At 44.1% G+C, this 15,842-nt stretch overlaps 2 protein-coding genes across 15 annotated transcripts in view; one reads left to right on the top strand and one right to left on the bottom strand.

The window, feature by feature from the left end:
• BMP8A (bone morphogenetic protein 8a) overlaps positions 1-12,270 on the top strand; it is a 44,806-nt gene extending 32,536 nt beyond the window's left edge. For both annotated transcript variants that reach the window (XM_077150183.1, XM_077150182.1), the window contains one exon: positions 4,876-12,270. In XM_077150183.1, the coding sequence (XP_077006298.1) occupies positions 4,876-5,025 (150 nt within the window). In that variant the 3' untranslated portion in view covers positions 5,026-12,270. The remainder of the gene's footprint in view (positions 1-4,875) is intronic.
• PABPC4 (poly(A) binding protein cytoplasmic 4) overlaps positions 11,235-15,842 on the bottom strand; it is a 92,911-nt gene continuing 88,303 nt past the window's right edge. For 12 of the 13 annotated variants that reach the window (XM_077150180.1, XM_077150174.1, XM_077150176.1 and 9 more), the window contains one exon: positions 11,235-11,377. The gene's annotated coding sequence lies outside the window, so the exon portion shown is untranslated. The remainder of the gene's footprint in view (positions 11,378-15,842) is intronic. The other variant, XM_077150173.1, reaches the window with a different exon arrangement.

Raw genomic sequence — 15,842 nt, 5'->3', positions numbered from 1 at the left:
TAAACCCCATATGGAGAACTCCAGCATACCCCCTATCCTGATACCCAGATCCAATTTTTAAAGTTTTGCCACATTTGCCTTATCATTCTATCTATCCATCGCTTTTGCTATTCTCTAAACATTTGAAAGTAGGTTGTATACATCATGCTCCTTGAACACAGTACCTCCATGTACACTTCCTAAGAACAAGGACATTCATTTATTTAACTCCCTTAATTCAAGGGAGTTACCAAATTCAAGAAATTTAGCATTAACATAAAGTTTCCGGAATATACTCTAATGTTTTCATATGTCCAATGATGTCCTTTTGGGCATTTTCTCCCACATTATTAGATCCAGTCCAGGATCATGTATTATCTTTACTTGTTACTGTCTCTTTAGTCTCTCTTTTTTCAAATTGTAGAAATATGTACATGAACTTTCCCATCTCAACCATTCCTAAGCATACAATTCAATGGGATTAATCATATTCACAGTGTTCTCCCTTCTCCTGGTACCTGTACTTCACTGTTTGTCTTTGTGAATTTGAACATTCTAGTTACTTCATGTAAGCAGAATTATACAAAATCTGTCCCTTTGAGTCTGACTTATTTCACTCAACAAGATGTATTCAAGGTTCATCCATGTTGTCACATGTATCAGAACTTCCATCCTTTTTCAGGGCGAATAATATTACCTTGTATGCATACACCACAATTTGTTTATCCACTCCTCTGTTGATGGACATTTGGGTGGCTCCCACCTTTTGGCTATTGTGAACAATGCTGCTGTGGACATCAGTGGATAAATATCTGTCTGAGTCCCTGCTTTCAGTTCTTCTAGATATATACCTAGGAGTTGGACTGTCATGTCTTGTGGGAGTTCTATGTTTAACTTTTTGAGGAGCCATCAAATTGTTTTCCACAGCAGCTGCACCATTTTACCTCCCCTCCAACAAGATGCTTAGGTACCTATTTTTCCAGGGTGTGACACTGACACACTGTAAGGCTTTGGCTTCAACTCTTCAGTTTACTCTCATGTTGACTTTTCCCCTAGTTCCATTCTCAGCCATTGGTGTGTTTTCTAAGGATTACAGGCCTTTTGCTACCCCAGGGTCTGAGGTAACTTTAAATGCTCTGGAAAAGTTTCTAAGATGAAAATTGATGCTGCTTAATGTTAAGTAGTTTTATATGTTTGTTGATTCTAGTGCTGAGACATCTTTCTAGAACTTTTCACCTAGAATCCTAGATCCTAGTATCCCAGAGCCTATTTTTCTAGTAAGAGGTTGTTTAAAAGTGATGCCTTAGATTGAGAGTAAATGAAGAAAAGCAGCTTCAATTTTAGGATAATACCTATTTCCTCAACAGTCAAATGGGATTTTTTTGGAGACGTGAACTACCTCCTTTTGTAAGTTCAGAGGTAATGATAAGACATGTGTGGAGCAGTCTAACCCGCCACTCTTTATCATGTGGTTCTCCTAGCCCCAATAAAAAGGGATCATGTATGATGATTCCACCCACAACTCCCAAGAATCCATCCCTCACACCATGCCCTTGCCACTAACTCAGCTCAAGCCCTCAGTAGCTCCTCGGGGCTCTTCAGTCAACAAATACCTGTACTCACTGTGTACTGGGTAGCCAACAGAGCATAGTCTCTACCCTCTGGAGTGAGGCTGTCAATGACACATAACAAACAAATGACCAGGGTGATACATTTATGAAGAAGCAAAGAGTAGTCATTCATGAGAGAGAGAGAGAGAGTGTACTGTGGTCTCTCCAAAGGAGGAGCCATGTAAAAAATGTTCCAGGCAGAAGGAACAACTGCAAAGTTCCTAAGGTAGGAATGAGCTTGGAGGGTCCAGGGCTAGCAGGGATGTAGGGCTGAAGTGGAATGAGCAAAGGTGAGAGTTATAAGCAAAGGAGAAGTGGGCTGGGGCCAGGTCATGTTCAGCTTTGTGGTCCCTGGAAAAGAGGGTGCATTTTTATTCCGAGTCATCTGAGGTGTTTGAAGATTTAAGCAAAGGAGTGCCTTGATCGTCTGACTCTGTAGAAGTACATATCTGCCTGTTGTGGATAGGTGGATCATAGTCAATCAAGGGTAGAAAAGGCCAGTTAGAGGGCTGCTGTGGTCACCTGATGAGGTGATGACATCTGAGACCATGGCAGCTTGGTAGGGATTAAGAAGTGGTCAGAGGTAGCCCAGGCTGTGGAAGTAGATCAACAGGATGCTCCCATGGAATGGGTGTAGGTAGTGATGAAGAAGAGGAAGCAAGGATGCCTTCTAGGTGTGAGGCCTGAGCAACTTGGGTAGATAAGGGTACTGTCTTTGTAGGACAGGGAAGGCTTGATGTGAGCCAGAACTGTGGTTGGGGTTGGAGATGGGAGAAGGATTGATAGAAATCACTAGTTCTGCTTTGGCCCACAATATATTTGAGATCCTATTGGACTCCAAGTGGTGATGTTGGGTGGGTAATTGGGTTCACAAATTTGGTGGTCAGGGGAGAGTTCCAAGCTGAATCTTTAAGTCATGAACATAGTAGATGAGACCCTCTATGGAGGAAGAATAGATATGCAGAAGAGGAGGGGTGAGAACAAGGGATCTTACTTCAAGAGGTTTGGAAGGGACAAGACCACAGGGAGCCTGGGAGGACGGGTCAGTGATATGGGAAAGGAGCACAGCTGAGGATGGTTCTCAGGGCCTGAGAACCAAGAGAAGAAAGTGTGTCCCTCCAGGCTCACCCCACGTGTCCATTCTCCACACAGCAGCCAGTGAGATCTTACTCACTTAGAAACTTTCCGTCACTTCCCAATATCCCCAGGAGGAAGTTTGAGTTTTTGGGATCTTGCTGGCCACCCTACTGACTTCTCCACCCAACATCTCCTTGCTCAGTGTCCCAGTACCCTTGTCTCTTTGGACCCCTTCAGTGCCCAGGAGGTGCTGCACTGTCTCACACCTCTCTGCCCTTGCAGATGCCATACATTCCACCTGGAGGGCCTCCTCTCCTCACCCTGACAATTGGTATGCTCCTCCTTGACTGGCATGCTCCTCCTTGACTGGCATGCATCCCCTCTAGGTCCCTGCCACAGGCTCAGTGGATCACCACTGCTCGTGTTCCCAGAGTACTGAGAGATCAGTTTGAATATTGTGCTGCTTGCTTCATGTCTGGTTGTTCATTGAAATGTTTCCATTTCCCCTCCATGCCCCACTGAGGCTGAGAGTAGGACTGTGTCTGGGATATTTCTGTGTCCTCTATCCTGGCAGGGCCAATATAAGGCAAGTGCCCAAGAAAAGTATCATTATATCCATTTGGCAGAGGAGAAAACTGGCACCAGAACTGTGTGATCTGTGCCCAAGAATACCCAACTCATCAGTAAGAGAACGTCTGGTTTCGGTGTCCCCCACTGTGCAGCGCTCAAAAGTGAATTGGATGGAATGATACATTAGATGCTACAAAGCAATCCCTTTGATGCCAGATGGAGCAAAAGGCCATTTCTCTTTTTGTCAGTCATTTGATAAAGCTCAGGTCTCCAATGGGAAGTCACAGAATGGTACCACCCCTGGGGTATCCCAATTCTATTTCCAGGGCCCCAACTCAAGAAAGGTCCTTGCCAAGTTCTAGCCACTTAGAGTCCTGTGGATGAAATGGTGGGTGGGAGTCTCATGGTTTCTTTCAGTTGGGCCTGTAACTGCCAAGAGCCCCACCATTGCACATGGATGTTGGAAAGTTGGGACCAGTGGCCTCCAATTCCCTGTTTGGCTAGAAAACCTTACAGGGGCTTCAGCCTTGCCCCATGGCCCCCAAAAGACCTCTAGGCCCCAAGGGAGCTACAGGTTTGTACTGCAGGCTGCCTCAGAGCTGGGGCTTCTGGTCAAAGGCTAAGTGATAGGGGCAGTGGCCAAGTTGTCAAGCAGGTTCCCCTGCCAGCCAGCATCTTCTTCCTCAGTGGTATCTGTGGGGGCTGGAGATCCTGGGTCTATTGTGTAGCCAAAACATACGAATGGAAGCTGTCTACTTTCATCTCCTGTTTCCAGGGTACACTTTGAGAACCTTCAGTGTTGGGCGCTGATGAGGAGTCCAGTGTAAACTGCAGCTCTTCCTGCCATGTTTCAGGATAAACATTTAATGGAGGTTGAAAATAGTGAGCTCACTCAATTGGGCTCTTTTTGTGTGTAAAAGCTGTAAGTGCTAGAAAGTTTACTGAGCTGGGTTCAAGTTGTGGCCGCACCATCAAATAGTCTTGCAACTCAGGCGCATCATGTGGCCTCCGTGTCCTCAGTTTCCTTATCTGCAAAGATAACACCTGCCTCAGGGGTTATGAGGGGTGGAAAGTGCTGTGATAAATAAGTGTTGAACATGTCAAGAGTGGACCTAGAATTACTAGTATTCTATGACCCTTCACTGGCTCACAGCCTGGAGGGGAAGTGAGAACCATAAACAGATAAAAGACATGGTTAGGGATGTAATGGAAGGCACTAGAAGTGCTGTGGAATCCAGTGAAGAGGGAGGAAGTTGAGTAGATCCCAGAGATATTCAGGAGGTGTTCCAAGCAGGCAGACCAGGCAGGGTGTTTTGGGGAATAGTAGGGGTTTCCATGTCTGGAGAGAAGCGCATATGGCCAAAAGTGGGCAGGAGACATGGGGGCGCTGTGGAGCCTGTAACACCAAGCCAAGTACTCAGGTTGTGCCCTGAGGGCAGGGCAGAATTCCAGGCGGGTAGTGGCAAGATCAGATTTGCATGGTGGAACCTCCTCTGGCTGAATGCAGAGAATGGAGTAGGGCCAGAGACCAGTAATCAGAGTGGAACAGGGAGTACGCAGGAGGTGGGCATGGCTGAGTGGCATGCTTGGAGAATGCTGCTGTGCTCATGCCTCTACTTGCCATCCTCTTTCTGGCCAGGTGCACCTGATGAAGCCAGAAACTGTCCCCAAGGCGTGCTGTGCACCTACCAAACTGAGTGCCACCTCTGTGCTCTACTATGACAGCAGCAACAATGTCATCCTGCGCAAGCACCGCAACATGGTGGTCAAGAGCTGTGGCTGCCACTGAAATCCCACTCCATCTGGCCCTGCTGCAGCCATCCCTACCCATGCAAGGCAGGGCCCTGTCCAGAGGCAGGAAAACCTCAGCTGCAGTCATGTTCAGGCAGGATTGGCTGTGAGGATCAACACATTCCCTGCCCACTTCTTGCTAAGGTTCTGGTTCTCTCCAGAACTCTCTTTCCCCTTTCCCTTGGGGTTTGTGGCAGACTCTCCCTGCCCCAGTCCTGCTGGCCTAAGGCACACAGTAGCCACAGAGGTGTGTGCTGACTGGGTTGTCTGGGTTCAGCCCAGAAATCCTGTCTTAGGACCTGTCCAAGGCCATCAGTGGCCCAGTTTGGCAACCACAGGGTGTTTGAGGAGCATCTGCAGCCTCAGGTTGGCTGGCTGAGGTCCTGTACCATTCGCCACTGGGTTTGGGCCTGCCCCTTCTGAAGTACAGAATGGAGCATTTCTGAGGCATAATTAAAAAACAGAGACATGCCCTCAATATAGGGTATTCATGAATTATTAAGTTAGCCCTGGGCACAGTTAAGCGTATGGGTCAGGAAAAGAAAGTTGCTTGGGCCTCATGACTCAAGACTGAAGCCGATGAAGGTGTTTTGAGACGTTTGTCTTCCCCTGTCTTCCTGCCCTGAGCCGGCCCTTGCCCCTCCTGCTGCTAAAAATGGGCTTTATGTCCATAATTAGCCTTGTCTGTTTGAAAGAACCTTGGGGAGGTCCCAGGTTTCTTCAACTATCCCCACCATCTTGACCCTCCTGGAGTTCAGCACAGAAAAAAAAATTAAAGTTAACTCTTAGCAGAAGCAATGACAGCAGCTGCTGTGGGGTGGTTCAGGGTGGCAAATACACAGCACAGAACCTACTATTTCCTACTCTCTTGTCCATGGCCAACATTAGCAATCAACCTGAGAATTTTTTCCACCGAACCTGGACAGAGCCTCAAAATCCTCAGCACAAAACTCTAGACAGTCACAACAAACTATTCAGAGTAGAAATGAACTTGGTTTCTCACCTCCTGCCATGCTAAGGAGGAATCCATTCCACCCAGAGCATGGTGCCTGAAAAGACCAATGGCTAGGGTAGAGTCTAGTCACTACCCACTTGGATCTAAATGTTAAGAACAGGCTGGCCATCAAAATCTGTGTCACCCTGTGTGCCCAGGGGCCCTGTCCTGTTTCTCAAGGCCTGTGAGTCAAAGAAAAGGTCCCTGTCCCAGGGAAGTGACAGGTGATAATTAGGCAGAGCTGGGTGGGGAGGTTTATCTCAGCCAAAATTGTTCCGGGAAACCACTGTTCTCCTTGGAGCAGCTGCTGGAAGTTGGAGTGTTTATTTGATTTCTGACTTGCTATGCCTGCAATTTACCTGCTGGAACAGATAAAATCCAGCTGCCCAAACCCTGAAATACCATGTTATTAAAAAGAGATCTTGGACCTGCCTCAATGAATAGGTGCATCTCTGGAATTCACAATATGCACCCCTGAAGAGGTGCCTCTAGCAGTGGAGGCTAGGGGTGTGCTGCAGGCCAGCAGCCCCTCTACATGAACCTGGGACTTGGGAGAGCCTCTGTGTGCCAGCGCAGAGGCCCTCCCCATTGCTCAAAGGAGGCCACATGGCACAGACTGTCTGAGCACTTTAGCTCAGGGTAGAAGGTCCTGGAGGAGGGATGCACTGGCCCAAATGTCAGGAAACCTATATTCTTGTTCTAGCCATTACTGACTTGCTGGTGTCTGGAAAATTCCTTCCTTATCCATGCTTCAGTTTACCATCTGTAACATGAAGACATGGGAGCCTTTCATCTCCAAAAATTCCTCCAGACAGAAAATCTACCTGCTAGCCTCACCACAGAGCCAAGACAGCCTAAGAATCCAGTTGTCATATGACATGAAACCTGTCAACTCAGAACCTTATTTAACAGCTCTCTCCTCCCAACCTCATGAGAGTTGTGCTTTAGAAATTAGCCCATTATTTTGACAACTAAATAGCAATCTCTGGTATAGTCAATGCCCAGCACATAGCCTGGAGGTTTTGAGTTTTGTCAAACAAATGCTTTGAAGAAAACTTTGCCTTGTCCCTCAGGATGCCGGAGATAACAAGGACCGTGACACTCCTTTTTCATGCAGTACAGCAAGAAGTCATAGCCCTCTTGCGATTTCTAGAACCCTTCACTTTCCACGCAGCCATCAAATAAAATCAAATAGAAAAGGATACAGAGAAATGAGATGGTTGTGGACGCAAAGCCCACTAGGTGGGTCATCTCAGCTCAGGATTCAGTTACCAAGACAATTTTGTTAATCTGGTTGCCTTTGGCAGCCTGTTAAATAGAAGGCTGCACATAAGAAGCATAAAGAAGAATGGTCAACTCAGGCCTTAAGACAGCAGTGAAATATAAACACTGCTAAGAAGGGAAAATAAAAGGAAAAGCAGAGACGGGCCATTCTGTGTAGGGCAAACTGCTGCTGTCTGCCTCAGAAACCCCACTGGACATCTTCCTAACTGCCACACAATGCTGGCCCTGATGCCAACCCATCATACTAAAGGATACCCTTTTATGTCTGTGTGTGTCTTAATGTAGGGAAGAGAGCAACATGCTTTAGGGAAATTCCCTCCTCTCACAGGGAAGGCAGCTATAAATAGGAGATGGTGGGTTTGGGAGCCAAGTAGATCTGACATTGAATCCTGGCTCTGCCTTTTGTTAATCTGACCAAATTATGTAACCTCTGTGCCTGCTTCTTCCTCTGTAGAATGGGGTGTTGGTTCTGCCCTTGCAGGACCATCATGAGGATCAGATATGCCCACAGAGCACTTAACTCTGTGTGAATGTGTTGAATAAATAGTATCTGTTTTAGTTTCTCAGCTGCTAAAACAAATACCATATAATGGGTTCAGGAATTTGTTGTCTCAAGGTTTTTGAGGCTAGGAGAATCCAAAATTGAAGCATCAAGAAGGTAATGCTTTCTCCCCATAGCTATGGCATTCTGGGGCTGGTTACCAGTGATGCTTGGTCTTGGGCTTTTCCGTTACATCGCAGTGCACACAGCACCCTCTTCTTCTGGCTGCTTCCCATGGCTTCTCTCTGTGGCCTTTTCTATAAGGCTTCTAGAAATAGGATTAAAGTCCATCATGATTCAGTTGGGCCACACCTTAACTAGAGTAACCTCATCAAAACATCCTATGTACAATGGGTTTACACCCATAGGAATGGATTAAGAAAATATTTTTCTAAGGTACACACCTCCAGCCACCACAGCATCTATTTGCAGTCCTATTTTAAATGAATTTGCAAATTTTGAGCCTCTCCTGTGTGCCTTCTTATTGTGTGTCCTGGAGGTGCTAACATCAAAGCTGTGCTTTTCCTAAAAAAATCTAAACTTTGTCATCTTGGTATGAGCTATACACTTAAATTCTCACCTGCCTATGGAAAGAGTCCAGGCCAATAGTGAGTGGAGCTGGGGTCCCTGGGGAGGATGTGACAAGGCATTCTCGAAGAATCTGTGTCCTGCAGGACACTGCCACCTCCCCATGGTCCAGCCAGTGAGCACAGTGCCACCTGTGCCCTCACAAGAAGCTGAAGGGAGAAACCTTCTGTTAAAGGTTTCTCTTCCTATTGGGAAGCCTTCAGCAGGCACTTGACCATCTTTTTAAAATAACAGAACTTATTAAAGAAATTATTACATGTATCCTGGGGAAAATGTTTAAAATACCATAAAACAGAAAACGAACACCCATAATCCCACTTCATAGATAATTCATTCCTGTCTTTTTTCTTGGTACATATATATTTGTCTTTCTATAAACAAACATATATATATATATATTACAAAGTTAGGATCATATGCATGAATTGCTTGGTGATTTGCTTTATTCAACCATGACATATTTTGAAATTTTCTGTTATTAAATATTCTGTGGAAACATAATTTTCAGTATTGGTCCATGACTTGAATTCTACCTGACCCTTAAGCTTTCTCACTAACATGATAGGTCTTATGATCCCTTTCAGAAAGAAGTATGAGGCCCTGATAACCCTACCACATGGTGCCTCACCCTACCTTCTGGAGGCACGTAGCGTGGAATACAAGTCCAAGAGAAACACTGGCTAGTCACAGGGTTGGCCGTTAACCCAGAAACCTCAGACCAGAAAGTTTCTCTTTTCCTCTGTGCAGCACTTGGCATGAATAGGAAGCAAGACTTTGCTGAAGGTGCAGGGTGCCCTTGTATAGGCACCCCACCTCTGAGACACAAGTGACCTCCTGCTGTGTAAGAGTTGTGATGTGGACTTGGTGAGTTAACATCTGCAGAAGACCCTGCAGATGATGTATGAGCAGTGCCACATAATAGTTCCCTTCCAGTGGCCTCTCTGGTCAGTCCACTCCCACCTTCCCACAGCAACCAGAAAGGTGAAGTAAGTGACATGACGCTCTACAACCCCCGCTTGTTTCACAGGGTTGCATTAACAGTCCTCCCTCCTGGGGCCCCAGGCTAGCCTGTTCCCTCTCCCGCATATTATCCCTGGAGCAGCCATGCTGAATACTTCACACACATCTTCACTCTTGGATTTTGCACCAGTCCTGAATGGCTGGCATTATCCTAGTCCTACTGACATGACTGACCAACAGTGAGGGTGACAGTGACATTAAGGAGCAAAGGTCCCTACTGGGAAGATTGCAGGCAGTGGACTCCAGCCAAGGGAGTAGGCCCAAACCAAATGAAGGATTAGCTCCACCTGAAGGCAGAGACCCAGGATGGCACAGGGCACCAGGGGTTGAGTTGCCTTGCCACCCCTCCTCAGGTAGGGCAGTGTCACTGGGGCCAGGAACAGAAAATTTCTTTCCTTCATGCTCATCTCAAAGCCAACCTAATATAAAAACAGGCAGCCCAGCTCAGATCGGCCCAGTGGATGTTGAATGACTTGACCCAAGCAGTGCTACCTGGAAGTGGCAGGGAAGCAGGTGATAGCCCTAAGTTTTCTGGTGACTGACAGGCCTTAGATTCAACACATGGATGCCATAAGCAGGACTGACTGGTCAATAACTGGCATAGAGGGCAAGAGGCCAGCCTAGCACAAGTTGCAAACACGGGCTGGTCTGTGATTTCCAGGTGGGACTGAGGTGGGGTAAAGGGAAGGGACCTCTTCTGTTTTGTTTTTTACTATCTCCCCATCACCAAGTATAGTGGCTGGCAAAGAAAAGGCACAGGTACTCTATAACAATAAATTGTTATAATTTGTTCACTAAATGAATAATGCATGAAGGATTGCTGAGAATGATTACAGTTCCCATGACATACATGCAACCAGCCAGTACAAGGGCAGGAAAGGAGCCTGGCTAATGGCTAATTTAACTCTCCTGCCTGGCAGCAAGAAACTGCAAAGAAGAGGCACCTCTGCCCCACTTTGACTTCTGTCCTGCAATGGTTGGACAAGTGTCTCCTCAGGACTCAGCCTGACCCTGAGGAAGGGGAGGGAAGCAGCAGGAGAGATGCTATGGGCCATCCCAGCAAGATGACCCAGTCACAGCTACAACTTCCAAAAAACACCTGGGACCTTTATTAGACCTATGATTTATTTTATTAGATGTCCCGGGAGCCACTCTGACAATCCCTTGCTGCAAAGGCCTGGAAAGCTGGTGATCACCCACAGAACATCCACAGTGGGGAGGGCAGGGTGTGTACTGGCTCCCCATGCCCAGAGCCATGCTGAGGAAGTCCAGGCCAAGCCTGCAGAGAAGCTGCTTCAAGCTGACCTCAAAGAAGGGCTCAGGACACAAATTGCTGCTTTCTCCAAATGGTACACCCTCAGGAGCTCCTGGTTGGCTCCTCAGGGGTTGACAGCTCCTTGATACTCAGGGGCAAAAGCAAAGATGTGGGGAAAGCAGAGCAAATACTGTATCACATGCACTCCCACAGCCAGCAATCATCACTTTCTACTTTGGTTTTCTGCCCTTGCTGCCCTGGGCCTTTGCGGGCAGAACAGAATAGGAGAAATCAGGGGAGGGAGATGGAAGATAAAGAGGTGCTGAGGGATACCCACCCTCACCCGCCCTTCCCAACTGGAACTTGTCCCACCAGAGAAAAAGGGCAGCAGGGCAGAAGCAGCCCCTCGCCCCGAAAGTAGTCCCAGTCCATCCCTCCCAGGCCAAAGAGCACTACCTGCAGCTCTGCCACAGGGCTATGCACCCAGGTCCCAGGCAGTGAGAAGGCCCATTGCTGGCCACCTACCTCAATCTGCTGCAGGACATCCAAGCCTTCAGTGGCCTCCCCAAACATTATGTGCTTGCCATCCAGCCAATCTGTCTTGTCGCATGTCAGGAAGAACTGGGAACAGTTGGTGTTTGGGCTGGAGTTGGCCATGGAGAGCAGCCCTGAGGGAAACACCACATTGGCTCCCTCCACCCAGCTCCCACCAGCAACCCTTCAGCCAGGCAAGCTCAGATACTGGGATACACAGACCACTCAGATGTGTCCACCTGACTTGCAGTCAATTAATATTCTGTGACACGGAGTGAGCAGGGTTATTTCAATAATCTCATACCGTTTTGTACTTTCATTCATTCATTTAGTGAACAAATATCTACTAAGATCTACTCTGTAACCATGTGTCTATGGAAGCATAGGGACACTGGTTGAGCAAACATAGTCCCAACCCAGTGGAGCTCACAATCTAGTGGAAAAGAATCACTCCAAAGATAATTATGGATTTATTTCAAGAATGCAAGGTTACTTTACCATCTAAAAATCAATGTCACCCTTATGCAAGCGTCAATTAGACATTGCTACCTGCCATAACTTGCCAAACCCCAACCAAAACCATTCCTGCCAATCCTAAAGAACACCTAGGGCGTTATATAAGATTCTACAAAGGTATCATGCACTAGGGTAACTTTCCAGAAAACTACAGCCTCCAGATGGGTCCCGGACCAGATAAGTTCTGAAATGCAGAGGGGCCAGTCTCTCCAGAACATCAGAGAGTTCTATCTCCCACCCCATATTACTGACAGACCCTTCTAACATGAAAAAATTAGAATGGGCATAGCCCAAATACCCCTAAAAGAATGGGAGAAGGATCAAAGGTGATGGTAGAGTTTAACAAATGAGTATGAGTGCTGAATCAGTATATTGATATTTATTTTAGTCTCCAGTACTTTAGAGCAGCTAGAAATAAAAACCTGAAATTGTGGAATTGTTACGAATGCATACTAAACTCTGAAATCTGTTACAAATGCATACTAAACTCTGAAATCTATTCTACAACTAATTGCTGTGATGTGCTTTGAAATTTATTGCTTTTTTGTATATATGTTATTTTTCACAAAAAAGAAAAACAGATTTCTTCTAACCTCCAGTGTTTTGGAGCAGCTAGAAGGAAAAATCTGAAATAGTAGAACAGTAACCCATAACAAACTCTGAAATCTGTTCTGTAACTACTGTTGAAATGTACTTTGAAAATTACATTCTTTTCTTTTCTTTGTATACATGTTATATTTAACAATAAAAAAGCTTTAAAAAATCAATCAGTATAATACACTATATCAATAGACACAAGGACAAAAACCACTTGATCATCTCAGTAAATGAGAAACAGCAGAAAAAGCATTTGACAAAATTCAGCACCCTTTCAACATAAAAACACTCATCAAACTAGAATAGAAGGAAACCTTTTCAACCTAATAAAGGACATCTACAGAAAGCCACAAGGTAAAAGACTGAAAGCCTTTCCCCTATCAACAAGATAAGGACGCTCACTCTTGCCAATGCAACTCAGTGTTCTTTTGGAGGTCCTAGCCAGAGCAATTAGGCAGCCAGATTGGAAGTAAAACTATCTTTCTCTGTAGATGATATTACAGAGGAAATAGAAAATCTTAAGGAATCCACAAAAAAACGATCATAACTAACATGTAAGTTAAGCAAGGTTGCAGGATACAAGATCAAGAACAAATACAAAAATAACTTTTATTTCTAAACATTAGTAATGTACAATCTAAAAATAAACACAAGAAAACAATTCCATTTGCATTAGCAGAAAAAAAGAATAAAACACTTAGAAATAATGGGTTTTTTTGTTTTAAAAATCAAAATTTTGTAAAGGTGTAAAACTTACACCCTGAAAACTACAAAATATTGTTGAAAGAAATTAAAGAAGACCTCAAAGATGTTCACTAATCAGAAGACTTAATGCTTAGATGGCAACAACCCCCAAAGTGATCTATAGAAGCAAGGAATCCCTCTCAGAATCCCAGCTGATTTCTTTGTAGAAATTGACAAGCAGATTCTGAAATCCAAAATTCACTGCAAAGGGACACAGAACAGGCACAACAAATCTTGAAAACAAAGAACTAAGGTGAAAGACTCACATTTTCCCAATTCCAAAACTTACTACAAAGCTACAGAATTAAAGACAGTATATATAAAAGATTCCTACAATTCAAAAATAAATAACCCAATTAAAAAATGGATAAAAGATAATAGACATTCTTCCAAAGAAGATATACAAATTGCCAATAAGTAAATGAAAAGATGTTCAACATCTGTTTTAGTTTGCTAAAGCTGCTGGAATACAATATACCAGAAATGGAAAGGCTTTTTTAAAAAGCCTTTTTTTTAAATTTTATTTTTTAAAGCATTTTTATTGTGAAATATATATACAAAAAAGCAATAAATTTCAAAGTACATTTTAACAATTAGTTATTGAACAGATTTCAAAGTTTGGTATGGGTTACAGATCTACAATTTCAGACTTTTCCTTCTAGCTGCTCCAAGACATTGGAGACTACAAAGAAATATCAATATAATGATTCAGTAGTCACACTCAGTTGTTAGATCCAAACTTCTCTGTTACAACTCCTCCTTCTCCTTTAATCCTTGTCCCAAACTTTTGGGATATACAACCTGTTTTTCAACTAGCTTCTGATCAAGGACTCGGGAGTAGAGAAGACGTGTTCTTTTTGCTTTAACATTGATACCTGTATTAGTATGTAAGCAGCCAGAATGCAGCATACCAGGAATGGAATGGCTTTTAAAAAGGTAATTTAATGAGACAAAGTGCCAATGGCTGATAGATTCCAAACAGAGTCGAGAGGTTATCCTGGAGATTATTCTTACGCATTAAGTAGATATCACCTTGTTATCCAAGATGTAATGGAGAGGCTGGAGGGAACTGCCTGAAAATGTAGAGCTGTGTTCCAGTAGCCATGTTTCTTGATGATGATTGTATAATGATATAGCTTTCACAATGTGACTGTGTGATTGTGAAAACCTTGTGTCTGATGCTCCTTTTATCTACCTTGTCAACAGACGAGAGGAACATATGGAATAAAAATAAATAATAGGGGGAACAAATGTTAAAATAGATTTAGTTTGAAATGCTAGTGATCAATGAAAGGGATTAGTAAGGGGTATGGCCTGTAAAATCTTTTTTTTTTCTCTTTGTTATATTTTTTCTGTTGTCTTTTTATTTCTTTTTCTGAATTGATGCTAATGTTCTGGGAAATGATCATGATGATGAATATGCAACTATGTGATGATATTGTGAATTGCTGAGTGTATGTGTTGGGAATGTTTGTGTTTCTTGTAATTTTTTTTAATTAATAAAAAATTAAATTAAAAAAATTTGAAAAAAAGGTAATTTAATAAGTTACAAATTTACAGTTTTAAGCCTATAAAAAATGTCCAAATTAAGGCGGGAATTTATTAAGTTGCAAATTTACAGTTCTAAGGCCATGAAAATGTCCAAACTAAGGCGCTTAGGGAAAGATACCTTGATTCAAGAAAGGCGAATGGGGCCAGGACACCTCTGTCAGCTGGAAAGGCACATGGCGATGTCTGCTAGCTTTCTCTCCTGGCTTCTCATTTCATAAAGATTCCCCAGAGGTGTTCTTCTTCTGTATCTCCAAAGATCTCTGGCTATGTGGCTCCCTCTTAAAGGGCTCCAATAAGCAACCCCACCTTGAATGGGTGGAGACTCATCTCCATGGAAACCATCTAATCAAAAGTTACCACCCACCATTGGGTGGGTCACATCTCCATGGAAACAATAAAAAAGATCCCACCCAGCAATACTGAATGAGGATTAAAAAACATGGCTTTAAAGTCCCCTTGGGGGAATGGTGAGAAAGAGGGAAAATTCAACTTCCCCAAGTGGAAAATTCTTGATATTCTCACAAACAGTGGGGACAACCAAAGCAATAGGCTGAGCCCCAAATCTTGGGGTTTCTTCATATGAAATTTAAACCAACAAAGGATAGGTCAAGCCTACTTAAAATTAGGCCTAAGAATCACCTCCAAGAGAACTTCTTTTGTTGCTCAGATGTGGCCTCTCTCTCCAGCCAACACAACAAGCAAACTCACTGCCCTCCCCTGTCTACGTGGGACATGCCTCCCAGGGGTGTGGTCCTTCCTGGCAACATGGGACAGAAATCCTAGAATGAGCTGGGACTCAGCACCAAGGGATTGAGAAAACCTTCTTGACCAAAATGGGGAAGAGCAAAATGAGACAAAATAAAGTGTCAATGGCTGAGAGATTCCAGAGTCGAGAGGTTATCCTGGAGGTTATTCTTACACCTTAAATAGATATCACCTTGTTAATCAAGATGTAATGGAGAGGCTGGAGGGAACTGCCTGAAAATGTAGAGATCTGTTCCAATGGCCATGTTTCTTGAAGATGATTGTATCATGATATAGCTTTCACAATGTATCTGTGTGATTGTGAAAACCTTGTGTCTGATGCTCCTTTTATCTACCTTATCAACAGATGAGTAAAACTATGGAATAAAAATAAATAATAGGGGGAACAAATGTTAAAATAAATTTAGTAGTTTGAAATGCTAGTGA

This window comes from Tamandua tetradactyla, chromosome 2, assembly GCF_023851605.1.
Source record: "Tamandua tetradactyla isolate mTamTet1 chromosome 2, mTamTet1.pri, whole genome shotgun sequence".
NCBI classification, from domain to species: Eukaryota; Metazoa; Chordata; class Mammalia; order Pilosa; family Myrmecophagidae; genus Tamandua; species Tamandua tetradactyla.
This window is presented reverse-complemented; position numbering and strand designations above follow the sequence as displayed.